This window comes from Electrophorus electricus, chromosome 3 (assembly GCF_013358815.1).
Source record: "Electrophorus electricus isolate fEleEle1 chromosome 3, fEleEle1.pri, whole genome shotgun sequence".
Classification (NCBI taxonomy): domain Eukaryota; kingdom Metazoa; phylum Chordata; class Actinopteri; order Gymnotiformes; family Gymnotidae; genus Electrophorus; species Electrophorus electricus.
In genome coordinates this window covers 16820900-16838644 of record NC_049537.1, presented here as the reverse complement: position 1 = coordinate 16838644, position 17745 = coordinate 16820900, and the positions used below count along the sequence as shown (strand labels likewise).

At 38.2% G+C, this 17745-nt stretch overlaps 1 protein-coding gene across 1 annotated transcript in view; it reads right to left on the bottom strand.

The window, feature by feature from the left end:
* Positions 1–17745, bottom strand: part of mtss1 (MTSS I-BAR domain containing 1) — a 42592-nt gene that overhangs the window by 20177 nt on the left and 4670 nt on the right. The window contains 2 exon segments of the mRNA XM_035524111.1: positions 11910–11983; positions 14622–14683. Of these exon segments, the coding sequence (XP_035380004.1) occupies positions 11910–11983; positions 14622–14683 (136 nt within the window).

Here is a 17745-nt window from a genome sequence, read left to right as displayed (position 1 = left end):
ATTTGTGCTCCTGCCTTTGCTGAAGTTCTGTAGTATTATATTCTTTAGGTGTCATAATACAGAAAGTTGTTATTGTCCAGAAATCATACCTGGAGTCATGGACACTGGAGCTATATTGTTTGAAATCCTTGTGTGTTTGTGTCGATTTCAGGCTGTCTGAAAGACCATTTCTTTTAAAATACCAGTCCTATGTAAAGGCATGGGGCACAGCAACAACAGCTCCATTTGATGTAGTAAATCCCCTATGGTAAAGGACTATGGTATTATAATACTGCTATAATGAACAATGTAAGCTACAGTATATGCACGTAAGATTCATTAAGAATACATTAAGCACAATTCATTAAGCATAGCATGACTGGTGATCATAGCTACAAATCATAGAACAAAATAAATCACATTTGCTAAATAACAAGTGAATCTAACACATTAAATGGCTAACTGTCAAAATGTACATATGGAGTCATGGTTTATAAATAGTATGCATTTATTTAGGAATTCATGCATACAGACCATACAACTAGTCTCGATCATCAGTGCTCTGTTATTTTAATAGTTTAATAATGTTTTAAGTTGGACCCCAATTCATACCTATATGTTGTTTTACGTACGATTACTATGGAGTTGAAGCAGCATCACATTATGAAACAATTACAAACCGAAAGAAAGATTTCACCTCTAATTTTTACAACTTCAAAAGAAGCCTATCTAGAAAGTTAAATCACTACTTCCAGTGCTCCTCTTGATACCCCCCACCTCCATTTCTTAAGCAAAAAACTTTCCCCACCTGTTACCGTTTCTTACATGGAAACTTTTTCCTAAGCTGTCATTTATTTTGCTATAATGTCACTAACTGTGTGCAAGTCCAAAAAGGACAGAAGGAGCTTTGGGGAAATGTTCTTAATGTTCTACACACTCTGTTTTCTTACCGAGTCCATTTGACCCCAAGCCAGTCACAATGTCGTCATTCACAAACACACACACCGCAAGCGAGAAAGAGACATATGGACTAACATGAAGGTTTAGTATTTTGTGTCACATTGCTTATTTGTGTCCTATTGGTCAAATTACTCAAATGGCAGCATTGCACAGACAGTGACTATAATGTGTGCTTTTCAGTGGCATTATAGCAGAAGATGCATAGTATGATTAGATATATAAATGTTACTGATTCTGCTTCAGCGAATGTCTGTGAGCATTTATTTGCTGAACAAACACAAAAAGCATGCAAAGGGCCCATTGCTGCATTTGTTCTTTCAATACTCCTTTGTAATGATTCTCATCAAGTTGTGTTAGAATCTGTTACACACACACACAGAGGAATGTGTCACCAATGTGGAAAAAATAGATAAGTTGCAGATGAGACCAAACTAAAACATGCATCAACGTTGGCACATGACCTCAACTATTCAAATAAAGTAGCCAACAGATTATAAATACAATCCTATCAGACATGCATTTAATACTTAACATGCATTTAATACGGCACAGTGAAAGTGCCCACACACTCCTCACAAGAGTAGGCAAATGAAAAGGTACTACTAACACTCTACTGAGGTTGACGGCATAGTTTTTATGTGTGTTTGCCAATAAGCACTTCAAAAATTTAAGAGGCAATGAATTTACAATGAACTTGTGAGGAAAAAAAGTTCCACAAAACCCAAGGCACAAAGCAGCTTGATCATCAGTGTACACCTGCTTTGGTGTTCCACATCTACATCAGATCTCATATGACATAAATCAAGCCTTTTATGAGGTAAAAGAGTATAAAAAAAAAGGTCATGAGCACTAGGACAATAAACAGGGACAGCCTGCACGCCACTTTCACGATGCAAAGTGTAGCGTTTTGCTAGATGGTGCCGCACAAAAGGATCGGGTTAAGTGAAACACAACCTAATTAGGAAGTTTGGTGATTAGTTACTGCTAGCCATACGAGTTACCTCATCCCTTTAAAAATAGTTGCACCAAGCATAATGTGATGTGTTGATGTATGAGTGAAGCCAGACATCATATTTGTAACCCCAATCGTGCGTTCTGATATTCTGGTAAACCAGAGTATGTTAGACAGACTGTTCACCTAAGTGATAAGGATCAACCTTGAGATAGTCAGTCAATCTTGAGTGCATGCTATGTAATAAAGACAGAACAGAGAAATCAAACCTGGGTCTTACTTTAATTCATGTCATTTTGGAAACACTGATGTATCAGGACTGAATATTGTGCAATTTAAATTGACCAAGTCCTGCTTATGAATCTAGAAAGGGTAGCGCTAGTTCACACTGAAGCCTCCGATTAATTAGGTTGTTGGTTAACTGTTAGTAATCATGCTAAACAGAATTATGAGAGCTATGTTTGTGAAGAACATTATTCCATGGCTCACTGTAAACTGCAGTTTTCAGCATGAATTTTGTTTGACTTGATGCCTGGCCATCTTAGTGTAACCTCTTAAGCCTTAATGAAAATTCAAACACCCTGCTGTGCTACACCTCATTTACATGGAGATCCCATTTCTTTGTGCACTGCAAAAAGCATACAATCATCGAAATGCACTTTGCCCTTTGTGCACCACTGAAAACAAGCTTCCCAGAGCTGATTTCTCACTGAGGGTTAACCTGTGGGCAGTACTTCTAAACAGCGACTGAATTAGTGTAAAGGCATCGTGACTCAACACAATTCAACTAATTAAGAAAACATGACATTTATGAAACCTGAATTTAAGTTTGTTCTGGATTATTACAGTCTGGCTGTGAGTGCACGTTTTACATCTCAGGCAGGGTTTTGGTAAATGCTATATGTTACCCAATGACATTGCCTAAAACAGGTTTTGCACTTTCTTTCAAAGAATTCTTCACTTGAATGCTTATGTTCGTCTTTGCACTAAAAATAGCCAGGCCTAAAGTGGTTAAGCCAGGAGTGGGTGGTTTGGGGTCACTGCATTAAGAGAGCCTAGGCTGTGTGTGCACACGTTCAAGAAAGAGCACAGACAGTAAACAGAGTCAGTAGATTCATTTGAACTATATTTAGTGATAGACCTCCTTTCCTGGTTATCTTAAAATGTTTGTGCCAATATTGTGGCGTATTCAGTCCTTCCTCACCCTCTTGTGTGTGAGTAGTTATTTCTGCAGCACTGTTTAGACCCTCAAGAGGCTTGTAACATTGCTTGTAGAGGTACTCATGCCTTGGTGGTTTTTCCTTGATGGCAAACCTATAATATATAAACATACTTTCATTCTTTAAATACACATCAGATATCTTCTAAGAGCACATGGGGGTATGACATTACTTCCTTGCTTAATGTACTAACAATCGTTCGTTGCATTTTTTATGACCCATATTTCTTCTCAATGCAAACTCAATCACAGTTTCTTTAGAGAACCAATAAAAGTTGATTTACAACATTACAGATGTATTATGCTCTCACTACCCAGATCAATGCAAAACTTTCCAACTTGGGCACTTATTACAATATACACATTAATGAGTTAAACAACTTCCTTCTCCTGACACCATACAAGTGATCAGGTTCCTCCAAAAGAAAAATGTGTCACCCACCCAATGATCACTGGGTCTTGGGAATTATGAGTGTGTGTCTTTCCAGTGGCCCTAAGAACTGGAGCATTAAATAACTCATATGAAATCAAATCAAGATGTATGATATATCAGTAAGGGTGAAACATGGGTCTTGGTTGGGAATCCAGCATGCCTGAAGCAGTCTGAACAAAGGCATGCTAAATGAAGTGTCTGTTGGCAAATCTTTTTATAAGTGAAGAAACTGCAGATGAAGATGGAAAAACATCTGGTTCTGGTTTGATGCAGGTCTTTGAATCTTTGCAGTTCCAAATCCCATGTCAGGTCCAAAGAGCACAAGCAGCCCTTAGTGGAAAATAGTCTGTGATGATATATCAGTCTAATGAATATGGACAAATTTTTTAAGTCATGTGCTACAATTTGAAATTAATTACAACTTGTATATGAAATAAGTGAACATTATTTTGAACAGAAACTGTATTTCACCTTCTAGAAGCATTTTTCTTACATCCGATGGAGAACCTATGCCCAAAACACCCAGTTCCTTAGAAAAGCTTGGGTACCACACTGTTTACTACCTCTCTTTTTCCTTCTTCTTATGTTGCCAGATTTGTGAGTACTGACATTTGTTTCATTTGGAGCTAGTTTACCATTAAGCCATTACACTTAAGCCATTACACTGGCAGTATCATACAGAGGTTTAATTTAAAACATTTTGACCAATTTTTAGCACCTTAGCATCCTTTATGTCTAGGGCTGGATTGTATTGGCTATTTTGATATTGCAAAAGGTTGCATTACGCAAATAAATTAAACTATAGAAATTTTTAAAATATGAATATTCCAATTTCTACAACCTTTAATTAAAATATATTCCATACAGCAATAAAGTAGCTATATTATCTCCTTATGCTACATAATTTTCCATTGCTAGAGTGATAATTGGCTCCAACTGTCAATTTAACAAATTACTATCACATTATTTAAATCAACAGCCAAAAAATTACAGTTTAAAATTTTCCCCTAATACTGTTCAGGCCCATTAGGCTCCAACGTCCACCAAAAAAAACCAAAAAAAAACCAACAGGACTCCTTTTCTCCTCCTGCCTTTCCCTTTGGTTTAGGCCAAAACAAATTCCAAATCTTTTCCTTCTTTATACAAATGCTAGTGTAGCTAATGCCCACACAGCTCCAACATGCACAAAGACATCCTGTGTGTGCAGACACACAGGCCGCCACTGTTCACACCTACTCAACTCAAGCCCAACTGTGAGGTGGCTGCCTTAAAGGAGAACACGAGTATTGCTGTAATTTCTTACTGCACAATATGCTGTTGCTCACCTTAGCTTTCTTTTAGTGACTGAGCCTGCTTAGTAATTTTGAAAAAAATGTAAAATAAATAAATAAAAACAACCCATCTGCCTAGGAAAACACAGAGTGGATGAGTTACTAGCCAGTTAACTGATGGACAATACTTCCAAGCTGTGACCGGAATTCTAACATTTGAATGTGATATGGGTGTGCCAGGCCAGTTATGTAACTGACACCTCCACTGCCGTGGCAACCAGTCATGAGGGAGTTCCCTGAGATCTGGAAGAGAATCACAGCATTGTTTGTTCAGCCCCTGAAAAACAGATGAAGCCAAAACCATCGAAAACAGCCTGGAGCTGTATCGCTCTCCACTGTACTCAACGAGGTGAATCATACAGCATCATCACTGACCTCTCAAAGCAAGCCAAAAAAAGAAAACCTAATTTGATCACTCCCCTGCACCTACATCAAGTTTGTAGAGACAAAATTGACAAAGTAATGTGTCAATACAAGGTTCCTGCTAAATTACCAAGTATGAGAGAAGGAGAGACCATACTGAACGCTGGAAATAATTAATCAGTGTTGTAGATGCCATAAAGTTTTTCTTGAAATCATAACAGAAATAGTCAGAAGACAAAGTTAAATGCACCAAACTTCAGAAAGCCTGGAATGAGACTCTGTACAAAGGATCGTCACACCAATAAGCGATCCTTTCTGGAGTGGAGGGGTCCACACGTCAAGCTCCTGTTCTGGAGTGGAGGGGTCATGGAACAGGCCAGCTGTCCTCCCCCACGCTCCAGTGCTCCCAAGTGGCATTGCTGTGGTCAGTGTGTGGATTCAAGTGCAAACAGAGGCACACAGACACGCTAACTTAGCCGTGGGGCTCTGGATTCCCTTGGCTTGCTAATCCTTTGTCTGGAATGTGTGCAATGGAGACTGACGTTTATGCATACAAATGGAGGGAGGGTGATGCAATGTAACGGACAGCTGTCCCTTACAGTGTCCCCTCCCCCACCCCATACAGTGAGCCTGGTGTCCCCTCACCCACGCCCTACAGCGAGCCTGGTGTCCCCTCACCCACCCCTTTTAAGGCCAGACAGCCGAAGAGGAGAGAGGGCCCTGATGACTCATCTGCCCAGATTAATGCCAGGCTTGAAACAGGTGCATGACCAAAACGGTACAAAGCTTCTCGCTCAACCCTGACGAAACCATATCTGAGCTGAGAAGGCAAGTATGGATTATTCCGTTTTCTACAATACAGTCCATATGACAACACTCTTAGTGGGTGGTTTTAATAGCCAATTGCTCCATCACTCATTCGTTTTTGTTGAGAGACAAAGGTCAGAGTAAAGGTCGCTCTGAAAAAAAGCACTTCAGAACAATAAAGGAGGTTGTGCTCGTCATGCTACAAATGCTTTCAGAAAGGTTTCCATAAAAATGGAAGTCACTGTTGCTCAGTAATCTCCCTTTCTTGATGAGAAAGGAAAAAACAAGGCAATAATAAAAGTAGCACAAACCTTTGCCCAGCAGACTATATATTCAGGCCAGAACAAGAAGAAAACAGACAGAATGAGAAAGAAAACAGCTTGCAGCTTAGAGGCTCAGGCTTTTCACACAGCCCTTTTACACAGGGGAGGAGGTGGAAAGGACAACACAGAAAACTTACATCTAAATCACATAAGAGCAAGGGAATAAACAACGGAGTGGTGAGAAAAGATTTGAGGGAGGGGAAAAAGATGGCTGGATAATTACAGGGACTACAGTAGAGGGCATCCTGTGCCTTCTCCACCCTAGGAATGACAGGGTAAGTGGGCTAAAAGTGTCCAGTCTAGCACAGTTGTTGATGTACTCATGACTACTGAAGAACTCTCACTCACACACACACACACACACACACACACACACAGAGCTGTCTGTTCCTATAACTTGCAAGATTCTCAGGATTAGTGTATGCTCATACTTCTCAGTGAAAACGACAGTGTTTGACAAAACACAAAGGCGTAAGCAAGATCATATGATGTCTTTTTAATCACATTTTAAAAGGAGCTGATGGCCCAGTATTTCCATACATTTCAAACTGACTGAATGCCTCAAACGTTTTATATATTTTATCATTTTCCACATATTCATAATAAGTATTTTTAAAAGCCCCCCCCCCCAAAAAAATTACATCATAAGCAACCCTGTTTATTCCTAAATTTCTATATTTTTTCTTTTCCGACATAGTCTACAGGTACAATCTGTTTGTTTGAATATTATAATGTTATGCAGGTTTTGTGGAGATGTGCTCTCACAAATAATTCCCAGACATAGGCATATAGAGGCAAGGGTGGATTTTTTTTTTTTTGGTTCCAAGTAAAATCCTAGAAATATATCTTAAATACTCCCCATTTAAAAAATACACCAAAAAAATTATATATATATATTCAGAAAAAAAATATTCCAAAGTACTGAAAAAAGCATGCCACTATTATTATTTTAATTTTAAATTATATTAATTTTTATTATTTTCATTAATTTGTTTATGGGGGCGGGAGAAGGGGCGAGTTTGAATAAAATTTGATAGGAGTTATTACATGTAACCATATTTTTAGGAAATTTCAACATGTGATATGTTTGAATGAATACAGTTTATTGATTAACTGGGATAATAACTGATAACTTACTAAATGTGTTCCAATCGAGAGGAAGCTACCAGGTAAACACATTTTGAAGCAGTTTTCTCACTCCTGAAATAAAGGTAGTCCCACCTTTAAGGGGGAATTAAATAATTTATTTTCTAAGGTACCTCATTTAGGCCCAAGACAACATGTTTATGAAATGTAGGCTTTGTCTGCCTCGTTTTTTAGCAATATATCATATTTATTACTGCAGTTCGACAGCAGGTGTTTCCATGGCTTAATTTGTTTAATATAATGCAACTACTAATCCTGCAACTTTCCAGCTAGAAATGGTAATCAGCTCTGACCAATTCCCACAGCTATGTCAAAGCCAGGAAAATACAGTGTGGTCTGGCTGCATCCTGGATCTTGACCACTACTTTTCAGGGGCCTTACCAGTCTTAGTTAGGAAGGCCTGTCATTTTTCATTGGCTGTTCATTGGATTGTGCTCTTTGATTTGTGTCAAGGTTTACTTTGTATCCACATTGTAACAAAAGGTTTCATTTGAAAACAAACAAACAGGTCTGCGCCAATCTTATCCAGCTAAAACAAAAAATAATAATATTAATAAAAACTAGTTGATTTAGCCCATTCAGTGAATTTTATTAGGACTAGTACTATGAAGTCTTGTCATCCACACGTCCAAAGTCTTAAAGTGACTGGAACGTCACTCTTCAGTTTAAATTCACACTGCGTATTGGTTCAGGAGAGTTCTCGGCATTCCCTTTCCATTATGTGCATATAATACTTTCTGCAAAACAAGGCAAATCGCTATGACTGGTCATGAAAAATCTCCTGTGATGCCTCCCTTAACAGTTATTTTTCATTTGCATAGATGTCGTTACCTTTCCATGGATTTAATGACCAAATCCATGATGCAGCCAAATTCACCTTATAAAGATACCAGTTCAGCATCTGTGCTTTTAGGTAAGACAAGAAGATAGCAAGGAGTTGTGAGTAAATAAAAAAAGTGCAGGCTGTGCTAGAATTTATGATGCAACAAGCTGAATGCAATGCCTGGCAAGGTAACTTTATTTATTTAATTAATTGTTTGTTTGGTTAGTATTTATTGCCAAATAGCCAAGTACCTTGGTAGGCTGTGATTACCAAGGCAGCTGCCTGCATAATGGAACACAACCATTTTCTTTGTGAAATATTAATGTCAGCATCATCTTTTTCTAAGTATTATGCTTTGATGGGAAAAGTCTTATTTTACTGGTGTAAAGTTGGAACTGGCATAAAGTTAGAATTTAAAGCCTTGCTACATATAAATACCACAGCTTGATGAGAACTGCACTGCAATACAGAAACTCAGAAAGTGTGGTACCCAGGGGATATTTGCTGATTGGAACTCTGTGTAGCTCTTTAGGTCTACGACAGAGCACAATTTTTCTCTTCCTACTTCCTGAGGCATGCTGCGTGATGTCACATATCCTCATCCAGCTCTTGAGGTTCATTTAACTTGTCAAGGAAAATGCATGCAGTAATGATAGCAATTATAATACATGAGATTTAAATAGCACTTTTCAAGAACCTGAAGATGCTTACAACTACAAATATACAGTACATGGACCATCAGAAAAGATACAATAATACAGGGGTAGACAATACTGACTAGGAAAGAGCATAGTGTAAAGTCAGGGACAGATTAGGCTTGAAGAAGGTCATACATTAGGGGGAAATTGTATGTTTCACAATTGGATTTGATATGGAGAGAAGTAGACTGTCAGATATGTGAGGGGAAGGAGTTCCAGAGGCATGGAGCGAATTTTGAAATTGCTTGATGGCTGAAGCTCTGAAGGCTCATTGTAGAAATAGTAAAGAGCCCAGCAGAAGACCTGAGAGAGCCTGTGGATTTGTAGACAGAAGAAATTAAGATTGATAATAAGGTACAAGATTGCTGAGAATGGGTTTAATGTACTGGTGTGACCGGATATAAGTGAGAAGATGAGCAGCAGAGTTCTGGACCATGACAACTTTGCTTGTAGCAACTTTATTGCATACAAATGCATTCCAGGACAATTTCTTTTAATAAAGCTATTACATTTTTGTCAAATTCCAACATGCTGGCGACTCCAGTTCTTTCCATTTAGGGCACAATGCATTTGCAGTAAATGGAGATGCTTGCTCACTGATTTGTGGTTCTAAAATTTCAGCATACACCTTAAAACTTGGCAGCCCATGAAGAAAACAAGAAACGGGAAAGCAAAACACAAACTGCAGCAACCTATCCTGTAGACAGACAATTAACAATAAGTAGAAGCCCTCCTCTAAGAATTAGAAACTGAATGCATCATTCTTGATAATAGATTCTATCCTAAATCTCCGGTCAAGACTCACTAGTAAGCCAGAACTTTAATACAGCATCAAATGCAGCCTCTATGGGAACCACTACAAATATACCAGATTGACCAATGATCTACCATCTACCGTGCCTTCAAAATACCATCAATGTGATATGGAATCATAATATGGAAGGGGCAAGAACCATGCATATTGTAATGTAACCTCATACTTTACCTCACATTATACAGTCCGAATTAATCTGACACACATTCAATGAAATCATGCCATAAAATTAAACTCCAAAATGTACAATTTTAACTTTTGCAACATACATATTATACCTTGGTAGACAATTCTTATTCCTCATGTTAATTTAATTACTCTTGTTTTTTTATTCTTTCTGATAAATAAGCACTGAACAAATCAGATGCCTACTTTCAGAGTAAAATTAATTTTAGATTGGAATTTTAAATGCAATGACCAAGAACGTTGTTCCATGTAAAAATGATTGCTTCCCACAGTTGCCACAGATAGAACTGGGAATCATATGGAGTGATGGAGACAAAATTGGTAAAAGAAGGCCAGAATGTACAACCAAGAATACTGGACATGGCTCACAATGCTGAAAATGATCAGTGTACTGAAAACCAACAAGTTGTCACTGAAAATGTTTTTAATACACATTTCTGTTTAGACCTTCATTATTCTGGGCATGTTTCAAGCAAGCAAACATAACAGAGCTTTTTTCTACCTATGAGGTCAAATGTCACAGCTCACAGCTAATGTTCCGTCTCCTAACACTCATCTCAACTGACAGCCTTGTTAATGTTCGATGTACAGAATAACATTCTAAGGAAACATCATTTATTTCACCATGTCTTCACTGAATTACCCTTGAATGTGTTGCAATCATAAAGCTTAATTTTCTCTGTGCAGAGGTGCGCCACATGATGCACAGTACAAAAACATGCTTCAACAACTTGCTTACAATCACATATTTCCACCAGACAGCCGTAAACCCCAATTAGCCATAGACTTATTGGGGTAGCCATTCCTTGCCTCACTCCCCAAACAGAGGTTAATACCAATCGTGATTGAGCGCGTGATGACTTCTGTCCACAACATAAAAACAAGTGGCAGATCCAACTTGTTGCATGTTTTTGCAATATATTTTTTAAAGTGGGAAGGCTTGCAATGAAGGTATGATGAAATTAATACCATTTTGATTTCAAGATGATAATTTCTCTATATTTCCACATAGACTTCACCACAAAGGACAAAACTACCTGACAAGATTAACTGAGATCAAGTCTCACACTGACACCAAACACTATAAATAAAACACTGACACTGTATTCTTCATAAACCAGGCCTGCTGGCTACATGAGTGTGGCTGAAGGAGTGTTGACAGCAGAGTGTGATGATGCATTACAAGCAACAGAAAGAGCTGACGAGGGACTGTCAGTAATTTTAAAAGAGCTTCATATGCTAGAAAGAGAGGTTAGCAGCGTGGGAGTGCATTTAGCATCATTACCCCACCCCTGCTTAGGTAGTTCTAAACAACGGCAGTCCCCTTGTCTTAGGCACATTTGATTAAGTGTGTATTTGTGTACATGATTCCACAGTTTAGTCAAGTGACCTTGTTACCTTACAGTAAAATAGCATTTATACATTTGAAGAAAGTAGAAGAAAGCATAATTGCGAGCTACTAAAATCTATGGTACCCAATGCCCACATGAAACAAAGCCTCAAGATGACAATTAAGGAGCAAGTCATTTTCCAATGATCATTCTTTACAGTATGAAACATGTGAGCTACACTTCATAGAAAAATGCAAAATGTAAAAAAATTAATCATTTTCATATTGTTTGCTACTTTTTGGTGGTAAAAACTATTTACTGTTCCTTTAAATATCTACTTATCAAATTTGTCTCTAATGTTAGAAGCACAAATGTTGAATTCAGTTCAGACCTCAGCCTTGCACATTTTTTATAAACTGCCCCTGATGCATATTTGCTATATATACTTTTCTAAGAATTCTGACTGTTATCTTATAGCAGAGAAAAGCAATGACAATAAGCCCGAGAGCAAAACAGACTATGAGAAAAAAAAATGTCTTCTCACCACGTGTTCCTGTTGCAATGTCAGCCACCTTCTGGAAGGCATCCAAAAAGGAGCCTGTGACGATGATAGTTGTCCTAAGAAAGACACAAAGAGAAGCAGGATCAAAAGACATAATAAATAAACTAAATAAATAAACTATTTGGGCTGGTAATTCTGAGCTGACTTTCACTAGACATGGTGCTATTGTTATTATAAAAAGCAAATTTCAAGTGGCCTTTCAACCTAAACTGATAGGGCAGGTTTCCCAGACATTTTGGATTTGGGTTTTGGATTAAGTACAGGCTTGGAATCACCACTGGAAATTCTTTTTAGTCTAGTGTTGGCCTATATCTGAGCCTGGGAAACAGCCCTTCAGGGTACTTTATGCAGGAATATCCTCAATGAAATATACGATCCTGCTAGGGTAATTGTCTGCTCTTTTCAAATGTACCATTATTAAGGCTTCTGAGAAACTGATTATGGTGCTCAAACGTAAGACTAATAAAACTGATGTCCTAGCGGTGACAATGAGTGAGAATGCAGAGGCAGTCAGCATGTGAGGGCATTACAGTGCATTTGTAACACTAAAGTGTTAAGTTCAACAGGCTACTGAGCAGACATACAAAGTGTCATCCCTCTGTGTTGTCCTTTCCTGGACACCAAGTGTCTTCCTCTGTGTTGTCCTTCCTTGGACACAGTGTGTCATGCCTCTGCATTGGCCTCCCCTAGACACAATATACCTACAATAACAAGCATTGTGAGCACTTCCCACTTTTATAGGGAAAAAAAAAAATCTCCCCACAGTAGTCTCTTCTGCAAAAGCCAAAGCCCCAGGCTTAGTAAAACTAGGCCAAGATACAATGTGAAAGCAGTTCACAAGAAAACACATTTGCCGTTTTACCCCAAACAATTTAAAATAAAGGTGGAACTTTCTATAGTAAGCTTAACTTGAATCAGTATACGTACACTCATTTATAGTCGGCCTCCTAAAACATGATCTATGTTGGAAGATGTTTGACTTTATGTAAACATCACCCAACCCGTTCCCCTATTACATGTCCTTCACGTAAACATCACCCAACCCGTTCCCCTATTACTTGTTCTATAAAATCACCCATGACACTTGTTTTAAAACAAGAGATACATGTCACCATTAATACAGGTGAAAAGCAAACTTGTTAGGGACCAAACACCTCATTGTTAGAAGCCCTACTTGTGTACTTAACACCATTAAACACAATAACTTCATCCCAGATTAGCACCTTCCTTTTGTTACATAATTGCAGTGACAGTCACTGCTAGTCCTCACTTGCTACCTAGTTCCTATCACATGATCGCATCCAAACAGAGAGCAAGAGCTAACTTGCTTTTCCTGTGACAAGTGCGACCACCTACTGCACCCCTGATCATGCTTGAAGGAGTGCTAACTGCCAAGTTCTGTATGCATGGCTGGACAGATAAACACGACTGCCTCCCTGTGCTCTGAATCCACAGTGATTAAACAAGCTCTCTCACCCAGCAGGCCATGGCCATTTTTTGCTTCTATGGAACCAACTCGCACATGTACACACACACGCACACACCCACCCACCCTTGTTAGATGACCAATCAAGAACACTATTAGCACTTTTAAAGTGTACTCATACACTTTAAAAGTATCTAGTATCTAGTATTCAATAACATTGCATGAAAGAATATTTCAGTATCCTATACTCTTGCAGGAGTATAGCAGGTTCTTGCAGGAGTTGAGAGGCATTAAAATGGGATTCCTTGATCGAGTAGCTCTTTCGATAGTGCTAAATGTGTGCCAGGAGTAAGGGAGATGGAGGCATACTGATGGGGTCAATGGCGCTATTGTAGGGACCTATTCAGAGCCCCTCTTCTGCAAAGAGACCTGCTAGTGCTAGTTTATCAAAATACTGAGGCATCAGGTGATATGAACTACAAAGTACTGTCTTTCAACACCACCTGCCTGCCTATAAGAGGCCTCCCAGCCTTATACATGGTTAGCATCCCTGAATATGAACAGGAGATTATAGGTATTGAATTTAAGCGATAAGACTTTTCTGGAACACTAACAGAGTATAGAGGAGCAAATTGGAAACTACTCACACATTTTATAGTATTTTGATTCTAAATCTCTTTCCTAATATATTCAATGTCTCCCTCTACTGTTCTTGCAATCTTCTCTCTTTTGCTCCTTGCCAACTCTCACCTGTGTAAGCATCTTTGTCATTTCTCACGTTCAAATCTTTCAATACCTGTTTCACTGTTTGTACAATGTTTGTATCTCTGTCTCTTCACACAGTATGCATATTTTGGCTATTGTTATTACCAGTAGGCTTCAACTCTAGCCCATCAGATACTGGCTATTTGCCAGTGTTCGCACACTTCACCATATATTGATCAATAGCTAACCAGAAATTATATAGCATGAACTGTGGTTGTCCCCCGTCAAAGCTACAATCAATGTTCACTGGTCCATAACAATGCGGTCATATTGTAGCCTAAACAGCAAGGAATCAACAACCATCTGATCAGTCAGATAGAAGTGAGACAGTAAGTTGTCCTGAACACAGTAAATTGTGTGAGTGAATTGTGTTTGATATTAATCAGCAAGAGTAGACTGGACCTTTGGGAAGGTCAGTTGCATGTTTGCTGTGTATGCTCTGTGCAAAAAACTGAAGATCACCATGGGTATGGTTCATGTGAAGGGGAGGAGCCAGCTCTTACCTTAGCTGTGACTGCAGCTTAGCCCCTTTCGTGACAAAGTCTTCCCATGCTGGGTAACTTGCCTATGGGCAAACACAGAGACAGAGAAAAAGAGAAGCTAGTCAAGGTAAATAGTGGTAAATCATTAGACGGAATCAGTCTTTTGGTCTCCTTTACTGCTATGATCCTAATTCTCTCTCTTAGATTAGATTTGTGTTAAAATTATTTCCACATCTATGATATATCCATTTTATCTATAACACTTCTGGCAGGTTTAGCAGGCTGGTTATAGAGTGTGTGATATGTAGTGTTTGATAGAATATGAAATGAAAAGGCAATGTGAATAGGAAAAAAAAAAGACAACATGATAGCAAATGTAAAATGTGATGTGAAAAATATTCTGAAACATTGAGAATATTTTGGAATATCTTGATTTCATAGTCATTATGAATCGCTTTATTAAACAACACATTTTGAACCTGAATATTAATTTATTTATCAAAATGTATTAATCATCAAGTGGTACAGGCAAAGAACTTGTGAATGAATCTCTGCCACTCCATCCTATTGTGTTTATGTCTGTTGTATCACTTTGAAGGCCTACAAAGACATAATTCCATCTGGAATGGGTGCATATGGGTGCCTGTATAAGGCATGGAGATGGACAATACCCCTTAGACAATAACACTAATTCTATCCCTCATCAACTGGACAGACTGTTCTTACTGTGAAGCAGCATACCATCGTACTAACATACTACATTAAACATGTAGATATGCCTACAAAAATCTACACTGGCCTACTACTGATTGGCACCTGCTACATGCCAATCTACAGGTCCACAGAATTATACTTTAGTCTTGTTGCTGAATCCAGAGTTCCAGATTTTTGACACAACCAACATAAAACTGCAACAGACCTGGATGATTCAATTAATGCATATCATTTTATAATGGAGCTCAACATACCGTTTCTGTTACCAACAGTATTACATGCTGGTTGACTATCCTTCCTTTGACAATCATGTTGGAGATGAACCTTCAAGCAACCTCAAAAGTCTCCAGAGCAAAAACATTAACTCCAGAAATCAACAAGATGTTTCTAAATCAGCTCTGCTTGAAAACTACTCAAATGTAAATTGTGAGCATGAGAAAGAACCAAACATGACAGGCCTGTACCGGACAGGAATGGCCCAACCACAAGCTGGTGCAACTTTTAAGAAGGAGCAGCAACAATAATTGAAAAGGCAAAACACACATGGGTGTGATTTCACAGAGGGACCTCAGTGTGAGACAGAGACAACAAACATGCTAAATCACTCTGGTAATGAACAGATCCACACTCAGTGGCAATTGGAAATCTAAAAAAGTAACTTAAAAGTAGCTTTAAAAATAATTACAAAAAATTATTTTAAAGTCAGTGGTTTAAAAATATTTTGAGAATTTCTGCACCTTGCACTTTAAAAACTTGGATGCCAAAATCTGAAACACTGGTGCTTACTTAAAACCTGCCACTGACATGTCAAAGCTGAAACAGAACTACAGTCTAGTTATCAGTAGAATAAATACAACTACCCACAAATACCAAATCCTAGCATTCATGTTAAGATGGATAGATTCAAACACAAACTACATAATGACCCTAGTAACTACGTGCGGGTAATATGGCAAAAACTGTAGAACCATGATACTTAGAGATCCTGATATACATCATGCATCACAAATATTCAGGTTTTCTGAGATTGGCACATGGTGCACCAGAAAACAGGAGCAATATTTGACAATGTTTCAAAAAGGCTACAACCGTCCCCCCAAACAACTACATTTTTTAATGTAAGAAATAACAAGATGTTAAAACACAACTGGTAAAGATAATCAATTATGTGATTATATAATTTAACATCCAATTAGCTCTTTCACTTTGAACATGACAGTGCGACAATGACAAGTCACCGGCATATGACAAGAAAGAACGACTAATATATTTCAGTGTATTTGGCATTCAGAGACATAACTATTGATTGCCATATAGCTGTTACCAGCTCAGAGTTACCAGCTCAAATTTGAAAGCACAAAGCCATTCGCAGAATGACATCAGAGAAAACAACCTGGTGAAATTATGATATTCTAGCCATTTTTCAGGCTTCTTCTCAACCCCTTCCATGACTACTTGACAAATGTTAGATAGTAAATGTAAAAAGCAATGACCCAGGTATGACCCAAACTAAACCTTGGCTCCCTTTGTCCATTCTCAGTAGTAATTCAATGAAGGAAAATTACTTTCAAAAGATTTTGGAATGAACTTTGCAATTTGCTGAAAAGACAAGCTTGGCCCATTTTCCTCTTGTATATTACAAAGAAAAACCTCAAATCCTGACATCTTCCCAGGAAGAATGGGGAAAAGTTTGAATTAAGCTACACTCACAGCCTACTAATTGTGCAAAATTAGTAAATGTACATATACTTAAACAATCCTTTACAGGAAGATCACAAGATTTGCTGTCTTGTTCTAATCAAGACTATTAGCAGAGTAGCAATCAAAGCCAATTTTAATTAGGTGAGTAATTTGCAATCACCTGTGATGCAAGAGAGAAAAAAAATGTCGACTTTAATACTGCAATACAGAGCATGAAAAGTACACGAGGGACGCTCTGAAATTGTCAGTCTGGTTTCTTCCTGCAGCACGGAAGTTTCGCACTGGTGTCTCATGCTGGCGTCTCATGTATTGGGTGGTGGCCCTTTGGCAGCAGTTAGTGAAACTGTGGCCGCTCAGCCACATTCACCACATATACCCATTCAGTGTATAAAAAGAAAATTGACTGGGTGGAATTTTTAAAAATGTAACATCTAGCTATAGAGTATCAAAACAGTTCATGTATGCCATCACAGTTTGATTAATAGTGCAATGTACTGGAAAAGGAATCAATAAAAATGAATAAATAAAAATAAAGAAAGAAATAGTAAAATGACAAAATTGACAGGCTTTTTGTTGTTCTGCTCCCTCATCTGCATACTTGGACTTCCTTCTTAAAGCTTTCAGCATGAAATTATCACAAGAATTTTGTTATTTCTAAGAAAACAAATAACATTTTGTACAAAACCTCCCTATTAAAAACTTGGTGGGAGAGAGCCACCTCCGCAAACCT